The following is a 16,836-nucleotide window of genomic DNA, read 5'->3' on the forward strand; positions in this document are numbered from 1 at the left end:
GGTTACAATGGTAGAATTTAATTAGAGGTTTTGTGATCACATGTATGTGAATTACAAACTGTTTACTGAGATATGCTCAGCTGTTGATCTGCATACGAACAAGTCCAAAAGCATCAAATGCCTGTTATCTGAAATTGTTTATTACGTTTATTTTGTTACCAAAGCATGTTATTTATCTTTTCTTGGATGACATTGTTTGAGATGCTGTTATAAGTTTTTAAAAACTTCAATATTATTGAAATACTGATAAAAACATAACATATAGTAAAAAAATATATAATAATAATAATAATAATAATAATAATAATAATAATAATAATAAATATTTTGATATACATTTCATGAGTGGATGTGCCCCCCATTTTTGACCTTGCAAATGTTCATGCTTTGGTGGTCATTTCACAGGTGTCATTAACTCTTTCACAATCTGTTTTCATTTCGTTCATATATTGCAAAAAGGTTTTCTTTCCTATATACTCTGTCATGCTTGGTTATAAAAACATTAACACTTTAATTTTTATTTTTATTTTAACTTTTTATTTTCAACTCATAAAAAGAATAAAAATGAAAGCACAATGCATAAAAGGCAGTCAAACAGTCCAATAACAAAATATAGGTATAGTAGTTTGGCTGGTAAACAAAATACTGTGATAGTTGCGTAACTTTTTGTGTCTTACGACTAAAGAAATCGTCAGATTGAAATGGGGTTTCAAATTTTTTTGTGGGAAAAAGTCTAGGGTTGAGGGGGAGGAGGAATGCGGGGATAATGCTTTTATTTTTATGATCAATATTTCTTTCTATAAATAATAATACAAAATTGTATAAAAAATTATACAGCAATTGGCAGCATCAATCTAAATAGTATAACATTAATGTTCAACATTTAATTAACATTTGGAACCTAAATTCATATATGTATAGTAAAACTGGAGGAAAAAATCTAGAAATTATATGAATGACCAGCACCAAACCATCAAAGTAAGCAATTAAGTTCAAGTTCACAGCTCTCAAGTATCCAAAAGGTCTCCAGTACTCTTCCACATATATCGAACCAGCAAGAAGATATCGCTCAGTGCAGAGTGGACAATAAAGTTGAAAAATAAAAAAATATATAGTGTGTAACATATGTATATATAGATAAATATAATGTAATAGATCCCAGGCCACCATACAACAACTAGCTAGGGCCTTAATTTTCACTGTGCCGAAATTGCCAGAATCTTCACTATATGGCCAGGTGAGTTGCTATCTGGCTATAACCAGTTCCTTAACACTTTGGAGAGCTGCTGAACTGTGAACTGTGTGTGTGTTTATTGCAGTATGGTACAAACTGAATGGTGTAGATATAGCACAAGGATTGCAGGGAGATGCAGAAAGCAAATACCAGGAACACGGCTAATGCAGGTTAACAGGTAGTATGAAGAAATCCCAGGAAACAGGTGAACCAGAAGCATGGCAGGGTACAGCACAGCACATAAAAAAACAACAATGACCAGCAAGGTATACTGGGAGTGGCAGGTAAAATAGAGAGACAATCAGGTGCTGGTGATTAATTAGTGCAACAAAGCAACTCCTAATAGTAGGAAGAAACAGGCACAATAGCAACACCTCTGGTCGATAAGAGGTACTGCAGGAGTAACATTCAATGGACACAATTATAAAGCTGATAATGCTGCAGAGGAAGCAAAGCAGATCCTGACATTACTGCAGTAATGCTATAATTCCAGCAGTCAAAGGGCTAAAACCAAAGGCCCCCTATTTCTCTGAGTCATGAACCACCCCAAATGGCGTCTCTATGAATCATTACTCCTTAATCAAAAGCATATTCCTCAGATATCTCAGGATATCACTGACTACATAGCTCACAATACCTCTGCAGAGATCTCACAATCTATTTTATGAGGAGCCCACAAGGTTATAATTTGTGGTAGGTTTATCAAAATGACAGCGACAAAGAGACATAAAGAAAAAGAACATATACAGGTTCTAGAGCAACAAATACAACAGGTAATATCACCCCACAAAATCCATCCCAAAAAACATTTGTATACAAAAATCTTATCACTTAAGATACAATTGAATTAAATATTATCCAAAAAGGCTGCAAAAACACTTGTGTGGTTCTAACAAAAGTATTATGAAAAAGGTGATAAAGTCAATATAGTTCTTGCAGATAAACTTTGCGCCCGGTGCACACAATAAAGAATAATGTTGCTGAAAACATCCACAGTTTCCCTCCTTTATGACCGTCTAAAGATTGCACAGAGATTTCGAGATTATTATGCTTCCCTCTACAATTTATGTCCAACAATAGATGATCTAATCTTGCTTAAGGAAAATATAAGGAGCTATCTCCGCTCATGTCAACTACCCAAACTTACTAGAATGCAATTAGCATTGCTCAACATGGAAATTACATCAGAGGAGATGTCTAAGACTATCAAAGCATTAAAACGTCAGTCCGTGCCTGGCCCAGAATAGTTTACTGCTATATACTATAAAAAAAATTCTGACCAGCTGATCCCCATTCTAACAGGGTTATTCAACTCAATCGTAGAAGGTGGCAAATTTGACAGGACTACCACTGGAGCAGGAATTGTGCTTATATGCAAACCAGATCGAGATCCAACTGAGGCGAGTAGTTATAGACCCATATCTCTTCTTCAATGTTTATTCTTTCTCTTATTGTCAGTGCCTTCTATTAATAACATATATTGTTTGGTAGTTATTATATATGTTGACTTGAAAGAAAACTAAATTGTGGATTTTCACCAAGCAATTAGGGAGATTGAACGTATATTAACTTTAATTTTCAGCACTTGTAAAGAAAAAAAAATAACACCTTGCCCACCATTCATGGATTCAGGGTACTACCTCATTTATTGTCCCCTTTCTATTCAGTAGGCCGCAAAGTGGCTTATCACTTTCTCTCTGTTGGCTGAGCACACAAACACACAGTCCTGGTATAGCTGAGGTTCCCTCCTCAGCCAGTCACTGTGGTCGCTTTCTCTGTCTCGCACACACAAATACAGGACTCTCCTGGCTCCTGTCTGGTGAATTCCAGTTCTCCTGAGACACACACCTTGTCTGTCTCCAACTGGTTTTAGCTCTTTGCTTTCCTGTCTCTTGCGGGGACAACACAATTCCTCCACTGAGCTGTCTCTTGAGCTCACTCCACTTTGATTCTCTCAAGTGGTATCCAGTTATTCTAGGAACTGTCCTCTTCGATCTCCAACTGGTCCTGTGTCTCAGCCTGTCTGGCTCCTGTTGGACACCACCATAGCTCCCCACTGTCCCAATTTATACAGATGAATACCATTTTGAGGGTCTGTCCCACCATCCTGTGGATCAGGGCATCTTTGCTGATTCCAGGACATTCGGGTGGTGTGCCCCCTAAACATACCAGTACCAACTTTTTACTCTTTACCTCCGGAAGATCCAGGAAGATTGGGCACAGCAAATAGAGTCATTTGGCGGGGCCAATATGATGCAGCTCACCACAAATCGCGTCATGGAACCTCCCATCCTGCCCAATTCACTAGGAACTTGGCAGGAAAAACTTTATTTTTACATTGTTTAAAATATATTTTTATATCTAAATCTACCATACAGTTTACTTATTGTAGGACTCTTTACTAATTGTTGGTGTATGCATTTGGACAATTATTCTTTTCTTTATATCTCAAAATAGATTTTATTAATTCTATATATTGGCTTTTGTAGCAATGAGAGCTATTTAGTTTTCACCAGAGGTGGCTAGGTAATCTCTAAAGCAGCTTCTTTAGCCATGTATCTGTTTTTTCTATTTGGGTTGGCACCTTCTCTTTTCTTTCTTTTTGAATGGCTGTTTCATCAGGGGTAGAATGACATTCTCATTCTACCTTTGATGGGACAGCTATTCAGGCTGAGAAACGCATGAGGTGATGCTGTGTTTGGCTCTGTGTCCTTGGGACTATTTGCTGGATATCAAGGACCCCGGGCCTGCTGCATGTGAACGGGACTGAGCAGATGTTATACTCTAGAGAAGTCCATTTCCTAATCTCCCTATTGAACAGAATTTTGTACTCCTTGGATGGATAAGTAGCAAGCTGACTTTTAATCATCTATACTGTGGATTACTCCTGTATTCTTGAGGGTTCTGTTGCAGACAGTATATACATGGGGCAGCACAGTGGCTAAGTGGTTAGCACTTCTGCTTTACAGCACTGGGGTCATGAGCTCAATTCCCGACCATGGCCTTATCTGTGAGGAATTTGTATGTTCTCCATGTGTTTGCTTGGCTTTCCTCCCACACTCCAAAACATACTGGTAGGTTATTTGGCCGCTAACAAATTGATCCTAGTCTGTGTGCCTGTCTGTGTGTGTGTTAGGGAATTTAGACTGTAAGCCCCAATGGGGCAGGTACTGATGTGAGTGAGTTCTCTGTACAGCGCTGCGGAATTAGTGGCGCTATATAAATAAATGGTAATAATAATAAATAATAATAATATACATTCAGCAAATTCATTAATCCTATTACATCTGATAAAGGAGTTCCCCTTATCCTTGTTTTGAATATCACCCGGAGATATTTAAAGGAAGAATACTTTCTTTTCCATTATAGTTGAGGCGTATTGGATATTTGTGCCTTATGTGTCCCATTTTACGTACTACAGTATTCATGCCATTCTGTTTACATTTTATTAATACTGCTAATGGTCCTGTGTATACAATGTTTTTGCTAAGAGTACTCTGGTTTTATTTATTATGTAGGAGTCTATACAGCTTATTCAATCTTATGTGTATTTTATTAATTTTAACACTTATTGCATTTATATTAAATATTTAACTTTATTACATCTGGTTCCAGTGCTCTTCTTGTTGTTTTTCTGTGTTGCTTATATGATATTTGTTTAACATCAACATTTTGAATGCATTTGTACTTGAATGCAAGTTGTTACATTAGCTTTTCTTTTCACCACCTACGTTTAAGCAATGTTTATATTATTTAACTATATTAAAATAAACATAAAAATCAATTGCTTGAAAACACAGGTGGAGTTCTATGACTCACTGAAGATCACAAACTTTTTATGGATCATATTTTAATATAAACAAGTACAAATTACATTTTAGAACTTTACTTCATTAAATAATGCAGTTTGAATACATAGATTTATCCTATATCATCTCTATTCATTCTCAAGACAGGATAGTAATCGTAGTTATATATTCTCTTACATCCTCATATCTTCAATCCTATTATCTTCTTTCTCCAATATCATTCCTATTTCTTCCATAGATCATCCTTATGATTCTTGTATCACCAAGATTCTCCCTCCCTTTCCCTTACATGATGCCAGGGTCCTAACATGGTCATTGGTTGTTTTTTTTAGGGATTCAGCTTAGCCTGTCCCACTGTCCAATCCAGTAGCAGTACCAAAGAACTACAGCCTTATGATTTTATTTATAAACAAGGTCAAACACAGTATTCTATTACTGCTGATATATAGGTATTTTTAAAACTTATTTATTAAAAGTGTGATAAAAATTATGTTTGGTTATATTCACATATTATGCAATTTCATTATTCATCAGCAAAGCAATTAATGAGGCAGCCCCTTTTTATCTTAATAAATGCAAATATGCATAAAAATTACATTCACGGGGCAAAATAATATATGTCTCTTTGTGCATATGTAGAAAAATTATGTGAAAATAAACTCTGCTTGCAAATTAGGTACTTATTATTCAATAGAAATGACACTCACATGTACTGTGTAAGCTCTTATGCTACTATAATACACAAGTGATGCTAATGTATGTAGAAACGCTTGTAGATAATAGGATATAAATAGTGAGTACTGATGCTATCACTAAGTATTTATAAGGAAACTTGTGTATTAACAGGAATAATGCACTATTGTACATTGTTATAGTTATTACCGCCTTGGTTTCAGCCTAGAGCCTTGTGCGTTTATTTGGTTAATGAACTCCTCAGCAACTTTTTATATCCTTATAATATCCAGTAAGGTATACATCATACTTGCCAACTTTTTACTCGTTTCCTTCGGTAGATCCAAGAAGGATGCAGGGGGAGGTGCGCTAAATCAAGTCATGACTCAATTCATCATGGGAATGCATCATGGAACCTCCCTTCCTGCCAACTTCCCAGAGAAGCGGGAGAATGTCCTGCTCGTCAGGGTGACCTACCCGGAATTCAGTAGTCACCCGGACATTCTGGGAGAGTGGGCAAGTTATACATTATCCAATATAGAATCAAATGTACACACAAAGCTATACATGAGTGAAAGTGTTTACATATGTGCACTAAAATCTATAATTTACTAGATAACCACATCAAATTCAATTACATCATCTGCTTGTACGTGAACTTTGCACCTCTGTGAAACGATCTGTTCTGCAGCACATCTCAATTTTACCGCTATTTCACTCATTTCTAATGGTACGCAAGGGTTTTGATGGTTTTTGTACTGTGTATATATATATATATATATATATATATATATATATATATATATATATATATTATACTAATACTCTTGGTTTCTGTGCAATACTTTGATTCCTCCACTATTCCTCCTATAGATGTCTTGAGTTTTTAACACTCAGAAGTACTTAAAGTCTACCTATCACGAACACAGTGGAGGGCAGCCATTTTGTGGATATGTAGCTGACAGACTCACATTAACTGATGTGGGATTAGCTTGTCAGAACTTGATATTTTAGTGTGTTATTTTGCTTAGATTTGTTATCTTTGAGAGCATTAGAATGAATTATATATAAAGTGTTAACAGTGTACTGATTAGGAAAAGTCCATAAAACATGAAGCTAAAAGAAATCAGTGGCGAGTCTGAGCCATTGTGTGAGGTGTCTGTCTTCCATTTTAGATCTTCAGGATACGGGAGTTCACAAAACATTCCAGTCCATCCTTCAAAGCACTGACACACAAATTTGTGCTTCATGTATCGGACATCTTCCTTTCCATGGTGTCCAGTTACATATTGTCCTTTACCAGAAACGTGTGACTTTATTTTAAAATTTTTTGGATTTAAGTGTAAGTAAGCTTGTGAATGCGGATTCTTTCTTACACACCTTCCATTTTTTCTGCACAAAACTTTGCTGCAAAGTTTAGCGGCTGAAGTCACATTGACAATATAATGTCCAAATGGTCCATCAATATATTTCTTCACTATTTTGCAGCTTTCCTGGAAAAAATATAACAGTATTTCAGTATTTTATATTTTTATTCAGCGCATTCTTACAATTTCTCTTAAGCTAAATATTATATTGAACTATAAGTTATATATCTTACCGGTGTACTTGAATATTCACTGCCTCCCCACAGCACTATTCCTGCAGCCCCCAATGCAGCACTTTCTCCAATTGTATGAATTAAGTCAATCTAGGCAGAAAATGTAAAAAAGTATTTCAGAAGCCGTAGGCTATTTTTATCAGAGAAGCAAAGATCCACTAATTAAATATCTTTGAATTGTATCCTTCAATTTACACCACAGTCTCTTACCCACATATACCAAAGCTCTCACCTCTTTAATTTTGGGAATTGGGCCACAATGGGCAGCCCCTAGCCCCCAGCCCCCTTCCCTCAAAACACCACCTCCCAATTTGCAAAAGAAACTACTTTTTGCATTATTTATAGTATGCAATATTGCAATATTTTATAGTATGAACCACAAGTTAGAACTGACTTACACACCTTATATAGCAGTAAATAACTTTGTTCCAAAACTGCAAGCAGGCACGGGCTGGGCGGTATCAGCCTGGGGGGCGCACAGGTGGCCGCATCACGTGACACGCGATGCGGCCGCGTCCTAATGATGCGGCCGCATCGTGTGTCACGTGGTGTGGCCGCCTGTGCGATGACGCGGCCGCATTGGATGCGGCTGCCGGTGACATAAAAAAAATTACTGCATCCACGGCGGGGGACGGGGGGAGGCAGCCGGGCCGAACAGCCGCTAGACTGAGCGGCCCGGGTGCCCGCTGCCCCCCGGTCCAGCCCACCCTTGACTGCAAGATAATGCTCTATTCTGTGGTAGAGCTACCAGTGTTGCAGGAGTGCAGACTGCAGTGGCTATGGAGCCCAAAGCTGAGAGGCGCCCAGCAATGCCAGTCCATCTGCTGCTGAGGCTCCCGCTCTGCTCTTCTGAATACAGAGCAGTGCCAACAAAGGCGCAGTGAAGTTCCGGAACTGAACGCCCAAAGACGGGCTACACAGTATCATTATGATAGCAGGTTAACAGACCTATGGTGCACTACAGCTGTTGCACATACCTATGGCTATCAAGCTTACACTTGCTTAAATAAGCCACTGCAAATAAGGATCTATCAATAATATTCAACAGAAAGGTGCTGCCTGATAATACATGCACCTCTCAATAGCTATTCAGTAGTTATACTCTTCCACATGCAACCTGGACCTGTTCTATAAGCAGGATATTCAGGTACTAAAGAATCTACGGATATCTGAATAATAGAGCTTTATGACACACTAATAAATTATAACTATACTACTGGCTCACCATCAATAGTTATATGTCCATTTATGAGAGAATGATATAATCTTATCTCTTCTATGGCGATAAACTATTCACACTGATGCAAACAATGAAGTTATATGATTATATGTTAACTACAACCTGTGTGCCCCTTTAAAAACATAGCTTTCTTTCCTTGTGTGTCAAAAGCATATTACAATTTATGTATGGGTGCACCTCCCAGTGTGCATATACCTGTAAATTACATCATGGGTGGATACACAATTTTTCATATTCCAGAGGTTTGATATTGTTTAATACCTGGTGCAGTTTGCAATCTTTCTATTCTGTGGCATCTATACCCCCCTGCCCTCCTAATTTTGCTATGGGGCACGGCAAAGTAAATTCACGCCCCTGGCTATAGCTAATGTTTTCCCCAAATATTGTAAGTTAACTCCTGCACACGACTCCAAACTCCTCAGATATCATTGTCTCAAACACACAATGATTTCACACATGCAAATATATAATATAACATATATAACAATGGAAAAAAGCGCTTTCACACAGGGAGAGATATAGTTCTTTCCATTAGTTTTACCTCTTTCAATAACATTTTAACACTGGGCAATGACTGGGTCAATTTTTCTGGCAGATATATACTTGCTTAAATTGAGAAAATAATTACTTTCATTAATTTGTGAGCAATAATTAATTACATATTTTTAAATGTATAAGTTAATGTAGTATGTAATATATATATATATATATATATATATTACACACACACACACACATGACAAGAAGGGGTCAGACAATGGTCTGATCTAATTAGAATACTATAGGAATCTCCATTGTAGCCAGAGACCTTAGGCACGTTGTGCCTTATTTACAAATCAAGGTGTTTATATGAGAACTTTTGCTGATAGAAAATGTTCAAATTTTATAATACCGTACTGACTCTTAGGCAGAACCATCATATTGGTTATATGATACAATGGAATCCACCTTAAGACCAACTCATTATATTGGTTGCATGATACCATGAGATTCACCTTGGGGTAGAATCATCATATTTGAACATATCATGAGAAAATGCCAGCTGTACTGAGGACTGAGGAGAGATAGTTGTATAAAAATGGAGAGTTAAAGTGGGAGGAGGTTAAAAACTGAGGACTGAGAGGGGTTAAAAATTGAAAAGTTTCAGGGGGCAAAATCTGATATTTAAGCTGGGAGAGGGTTAAAAACAGAGCGCTTTCATATATTATTTAAAACAACACTGGCCCTGTGAAGTTTTGCATTTTTCACTTTCAAATCAGAGCAACATTCACAGTGAGACATTTGAGCAATTTGAAATGCTGGTGGGAAGATGGGAGAAGATGGAAGCTCAAGCACACCCAATTGTTTGGAAAAGTTGCATCCTGATGTGACCGATACTACCCTGGCTCCACGTTAAGCCACCCCAACCCACTTAGATCTGAGAGAGCCATCTGCCACCAATGCAACATTTGCCCAATCATTCTCTACGTGTACATTTCTACTGCCTGTAATACCAAAGTTCCATTGGCATCTTTCATTTAGTTTAACTTCTTTTAGGGGCAGAGTCATTTGTGAGGTTCAATTAAGTACTAATTACGGCTCTATATTGGCTGGTTCATACTGCTTGTATCCAATCAGTGGTTGGCAAGTGTAACCTTCCAAAGACTCCTCTACTGCTCTACTTCTACTGTGCTGAAAATGTGATTTGAGTGCTGTGTTTTTTATTTCTAATGCAATATAAAAGTGTGATGAGTTAACTTTATATCATGGCTATATAGAATGAAACAGATTGTATAATCTCGAGGGACAGTTGGGAGTTTCCTCCTCGTCACTTCCCTTATATGCTGTGCAAACCAGTTAGTGGTGCGTACATCATACTGACATAGAGGAGAAAGCCACGGTGGTGGTTAGAGGAGGCACATCACTTTTAGGTAGTATCCATGTCCTCTATGTTGCTGGAAACAACCCCACAACACTGGCCACTTTCTCCTCTTGCATCATTTTCAGCTTCAGCACGTGTGGCTTCTAATTTGGCACTAGCAACATCACTGAAGTATTTTGTTAATATTTTATCATAATACAAAACAATTAAATTTAAATTTTATATTTTGCAGAAATATCTGCCTTTTGCAATTATAAATATATTGTCGAAGTCAGCAAATTGGATAAAGTCATTTCAATTGATATCGAGCAAACTTGATCGTCCTTGTCTGAAATTATGCGTAGAGCACGCTACGGCATGGAAGAGCGTATCCAGCCGCAACACGTGGCAATAACAGTTTTTACACTTTAGTATACATTCGCACCAACACACACATTTAAGTAAGTAGTACACATTAATCGTAGTTGCAACACATAGTTATTTATGTCGAAATATAGTAGTGTTTATGTGTAATATTATAAGTTATATGCATATTAGTGATACATATGATTCAGGTTAAAAGAAATGTGTCATGTCTAATATCATAGTAATCCCCTTTACATCAGCAGCTGTTCGGTGCATTCGGCGAAGAGATCGCACATTGCATACTCTAGTTATTGATGTCAGGGAATAAAACTTTAATATGATATTAACTGTCAAATGCTAATAGACTGATTGTAATTGGAGTGTGGCGGGAAGAACAGAGCAGTTTGGCGGGAAGAACAGAGCTCATCCCCTGGAGAGACCCCCACCTTTGGATTCCTTAGATTGAATCAGCCTATGATGTGTAACCCCCTGGACCCTCCTGATGCCTGGACCAATAGAAGCAAGCTATACCACCTGCATTGTTTCACTGTATCTCTGTTTGCATATAAGCAGTAGCTCTCATGTAGTGTTCAGTCAGCTTGACCACAGACTTCAGGACTGAATGACTGTTCACTGGATCCAGAGTGCCTGCGATAAGTAACGGCTGTATTTACTATTATTTCGCTTGAATTATTCTGCTACTTTTTGAGAATAAATAATTGTGCGTTGGAAACACAAATTGAGATTCGACCATCGTTATTGGATAGCGACAAAACGCTCATAACAATATGTACACACGTTCACTGAAGTTTGATAAGAACAACATTTGATATAACTTTTCAGTGGCTTTCTGTTAGAAAGAAAGCATGCTAAAATTGTTTATAATCTACTTATTTATGGGCTATCCTACACCGGACAAAAACACTTGGAACTCAACAATAACTAATGTTAGATTGCTTATTTTGTTGCTACAATTTTGCTCTGTGCTGGAAAACTGTTGACCCTTGCTGCTGGAGAGAGGGAAATCAGTTTGGTTGTTGTTTTTGTAACTAAAGATTAGCAGATTTTTCCAAACTGCCTTATTTCAAATTTGGCTTTGAATTTTTACACATTTTGATGATGGAATTTGGCTTTAAGCACTCCCAGTTCTACCCTAAATACAATACATCCCAGAATAATTTGCCCATTGTCATCCTAGCGACACTGGTCTCTAATTTCAACCCAAAAACAGCAGGAAAAAGGTCATAACAACATTTGGAAAATATCCTATTAAAAATTGGAGAATGTTAATCAAAACAATGAATGAACATTTCCCTTAATGTACCCATTTAATTTACTTACCTCTGATAAAGTATAGAGAGTTAATGAGTAAAATGGCCGTGCATATGGATAAATTGGAACTTCATATGATCTTTTTGACATTGAGGCAACTCGTGTTGCTTCTTTCAAACGATAATGAACAAATTTTTTCGCATTTGCACTTGATTTAAGGACGTAGTCTAAATATATGGAGGGGTAAAGAGCAGTGCTGTCACTCCACATCCACTGTAGATAATCGTTGCGCTTTAATTCAATATCTGGACATTTGCCTGTATACGATTCTGGATCAGTCTTATAATGATAGTTGTAACAATCAGGAAACAGGTAGTAACCCCAAAGCCCATTTGACCTCATTTCCCGAGCCAGAAGAACAGTGTTACTCATGAAACTCATTGCTGCATGGTCAAACTTTTCTTTGGCCTTTTGCCTCACCTTGGCAATAGGCCACTGCGGATGGCGATTTTGTACCAGCTCCATTGATTTATTTCTATAGATGTCTTTAGCTCCCCAGTTTCTATCCCATTGGGGCCTCCAGTTCTCCCAATCAATGACTCCTAGGCCTGGGAAATCTTTATCTGGCAAACGTGTGATAATATCTTCTGTAACTTTCTTAAGGTGTTCTTTGAGGCTTTGGTTTTGTGGCACGCCACCATTTACAGACTCTCCGTCATCAGTGCAAAAGGGGTAATGCCCCAGGTGAGTGTGATAAAATATTGTGACATTTTGACCACTTAAGGTTTCGTTGGCGTTTGCAACTATGTCAAAGACACTGAGATCCAGGTCAATCTTATATCTAAGTTTGCATTGGTGCGTAGGTGCATTCCAGATAGCAATGAAAGGCTTACTCTGCAATAGAGGTGTTTTTGCTTGTTTTAACCGTTGACCACTGATATTGGTAATTATAAGTGCAACAGAAAACCACAGAAAACACTGATGTGTGCAGGACTTGGACATCATCACCTGGAAATCAAAAATATATATATTTTTTTTTTATTAAATGTATATTTTAATAAATTTTTATACCACATAAATATAATCACGTTGGAGTAGTACAGGACAAAATATACATGGAACCTGTCATATGAATTAATTTGAGGAGCTTCTTGTGAAAATTGGTAGATTTTATCATAACATGGGCAAATTTGTCAAGTAATAGATGCTTGTAACACCGTTGACAGATATATTTAAATAATAATAATATTTACAAAAAAAAATAAAAAATAGAAAAATTAATTAAACAGGTTAGAGGGATATAGTCCATTACACAAAATGCAGCCTAGTTTCATGTACTCATTCTATTTAACTTTACAGTTCCCACTTCTTCTCCTGTGATACTCAGTATGGAGTCTGGTTATAGAGGTTTCAAGAAAACTGTAGCTCTGAAAATGAAAAAAATATCACTGTATTCAGAACCAACACTTGGCGATTACAGGGAGAGGGGCAGTAGAGTGTATTATGCTGGATTATTAAACTGGATCACCTTGAAAAAGACCATGGGGTAAATGTATGAAGCTCCGGGTTCTTCAACACCCGCGAGATTGGCATCTTCGGCGTTTAAATTTAAAGCGGCGCTGCCTTGGAGTTTGTATGTTCTCCCCTTGTTTACATGGGTTTCTTCCGGGTGCTCTGGTTTCCTCCCACACTCCAAAAACATACTAGTAGGTTAATTGGCTGCTACCAAAAATTGACCCTAGTCTCTCTCTCTCTCTCTCTCTCTCTCTCTCTGTATGTTAGGGAATTTAGACTGTAAGCCCCAATGGGGCAGGGACTGATGTGAGTGAGTTCTCTGTACAGCGCTGCGGAATCAGTGGCACTATATAAATAAATGATGATGATGATGATGATATTAATACCACAAATTCCAAGGCACCGCTCAGTAAATAAATCCAAAAATGTCTTCTATCAGTTATTAAAAATTATACATATATAGACACATATAAAACAAGAATACACTATAAAGGTATAGTTGATTGACAAATTGCTGGTGGGAACTTTAAAGATATCTCTGATCTGAAATGAATAAAATCTTGAGTAAGACTTGAACACTGTCTCACAGTGCTGGCGTCTAAGGTTCCACCCCGACTAGGACCCTACCTGTTCTCTCCTGTATGCAAGGGTTTCCTCCCACAGCCCAAAAATTTAGAGTGTAAGCTCCAATGGGGCAGGGACTGATGTGATTGGTTACATATTCTATTTACAGCACTGCATTTTATGGTTGCGCTATAAAAAAAAAATCAAAAAAAAAAAAAAATCGACATTAATAAAAGATTCACCTAAGCTACCTAGAAGATTATGCAAAAACTGTACCATACCACTCAACAACATTGGTACACAGATAAATTCCATGCATCAACCACTCCCATTATGTTCTCTAATAATTATAGCAATACCATTTCTTATAAGAAAGACAAACAATAATGTTTTTTTTAATTCTTTTAGTTTAGTGAACTTCCCATTACCACCTCATGTTGTAAGGAATTCGACCTTTAAACCGTTCCTGTACTGACGATGAAGCCATATTTCTTATAATTACAATTGATGATAACTTGTCCTCTGCATGGTCTTTGGCACAAAAAGTTTGTTAGATACATATTTGTATTGATCTCAACTATTTTTACAGATTTTTATTAGGCCACCTAATTCAATCTAATTTACCAAATGAAAGACCTAGTTTCCCTAATTTCTCTTTATAATTTAAACCTTCCATTCCCTTTATTAATATGGTTGGTCACCTCTGAACCATCTCTAGTTCTCCTATGTTCTTCTTACAATGTACAGCCCAAAACTTGTTTGCAAGTTTACCATTTGCACTTTTAAAGACTTACATTTTTTTCCCACCATCTCACAGTCTGTACCCTCACCCGTGATGGTTTATTACTAGATATACTTCTTGAAATGTCACTGCAGTCTGCACTATGTTGGCCAAACAAAGATTCGCTCCAGTTCCAGTCAATTACTATATATTCTGTATTCATAATGAAAAATAAATAAAACAATACACAAGACCCCAAACCACAACATGTGCATAGCAAACAATAAAGAGAAACCACTGCTCATAGCCACATTTATGCTGGTTACTTATTAGAAGAAATTGACAGTTACTTGATGAAGACCAAAAAGTTACTACAAACCATAATGGATTTATAATTTGGTTTGATTGAAGCCTGTCACTTCAGTCTCAAGCTATATGGGTCTCCCTTCATACATTTGCTTCTGTAATGCATTCTAATTTGCCATGTTATTCTTAGATTAAACTATAGCATTTAGTTCAATCAGAAATCAGAGGAGGTTTTGCTTTCTTCTCTTTTACCTTATAAATTAACACGCTACAAACCTGATCAGCTGAACTCTGTATTGCCAACATCTACAGTATATGTCCAACCCCCTCAAGAAACTAATGGCTAATGACTAATGGCCCCTTCCACCAACCTAGCAGAGTTACGAATTTGGAACACTTTACCCCCTCCAGTGATGTAACTGCTACTGTCCCACAAATATCAGCTTCTCTGTGCCCAGCTGAGCCAACATGTCACCAGAGGTAGCACCAAGAGGGACAACTTCAGCTGCATTGTCACGGGCACTAGGAGTTTTACCCAGAATTCACCAGGTGTAGCTACACTTACCAGAAGTGCGGACCTCTGGGTAGTGTGGTGAATCAGTGGAACCATACAGTAGAATAAAGGAAAGGAATGTCAATAGTATAAATGCTGAGTCTTGGCACCGTGGAACTGTGATGGTACAGCAGTTTAGTAAACAGGATAAAATGAGGAAAGAGTCCAAGTGCCTTAGCACGCAGGTAGCATATAGCAGGCCAGTACTTGATAACTGGATAACGTTAGGCAAAGACCAATCAACAATATAGTAGAAGAGTCAGCGACTTGCAGCTACAATACAGAGGCACTTGTAGACTTTAGTCCAGCTAATAGGTACCATACAGAGTAGTAGCTATATCACAAGGAAACATGAATGGTCTACAGCTGGGAAGTTTCACCACGGATATGTAGTGAAGACTTGTCCAGCGCAGGTGTGTAACAGAATAGCGTGAGTGGTCTGCAATTGGCAAGTTGTACCAGTGATGTGAAGGGAAGACTTGTCCAGGCACAGGCATGGAACGGAGTAACGTGAGTGGTCTGCAATAGGCAAGTTTTACCACTGATGTGTAGAGAAGACTTGTCCAGGTGCAGGCGTGGAACGGAGTAACGTGAGTGGTCTGCAATAGGCAAGTTGTACCACTGATGTGAAGGGAAGACTTGTCCCGGTGCAGGCGTGGAACGGAGTAATGCGAGTGGTCTGCAATAGGCAAGTTGTACCACTGATGTGAAGGGAAGACTGGTCCAGGTGCAGGCATGTAATGGAGCAACGTGAGTGGTCTGCAATAGGCAAGTTGTACCACTGATGTGAAGGGAAGACTTGTTTATGTGCAGGCATGTAATGGAGCAACATGAGTGGTCTGCAATAGGCAAGTTGTACCACTGATGTATAGAGGAGACTTGTCCAGGAACAGGCAGGTAACGGAGGTAGCGAGAGTAGTCTGCAGCGGGTAAGTTCTACTACCGATGTGGAGAGGAGACTTGTCCAGAAGCAGGCAGGTAACGGAGGTAGCGAGAGTAGTCTGCAACTGGTAAGTTCTACTACCGATGAGGAGAGTAGACTTGTCCAGAGCAAACGGATAACACGAGCAGAAACAGGAAACACCTCAGAGTCTCATGGAATGAGAACCAAGAACAGGCAAAGGTAATAGGGCAACAGGTGCCT

The 16,836-nt window shown here is 38.0% G+C and overlaps 1 protein-coding gene across 1 annotated transcript; it reads right to left on the minus strand.

Annotated features, from left to right (window-relative positions):
• Positions 1 to 6,776: 6,776 nt before the first annotated feature.
• LOC142150780 (hyaluronidase-1-like) lies at positions 6,777 to 13,038 on the minus strand. The gene is made up of 3 exons (XM_075205970.1): positions 12,103 to 13,038; positions 7,316 to 7,405; positions 6,777 to 7,208 (listed from the first exon to the last, which is right to left on the minus strand). Exons 1-3 carry the CDS (start codon positions 13,036 to 13,038, stop codon positions 6,777 to 6,779), a joined length of 1,458 nt encoding a protein of 485 aa, XP_075062071.1.
• Between the last annotated feature and the right edge of the window lie 3,798 nt (positions 13,039 to 16,836).

The sequence above is a fragment of the Mixophyes fleayi genome, chromosome 4 (assembly GCF_038048845.1).
Source record: "Mixophyes fleayi isolate aMixFle1 chromosome 4, aMixFle1.hap1, whole genome shotgun sequence".
Taxonomy (NCBI): Eukaryota; Metazoa; Chordata; class Amphibia; order Anura; family Limnodynastidae; genus Mixophyes; species Mixophyes fleayi.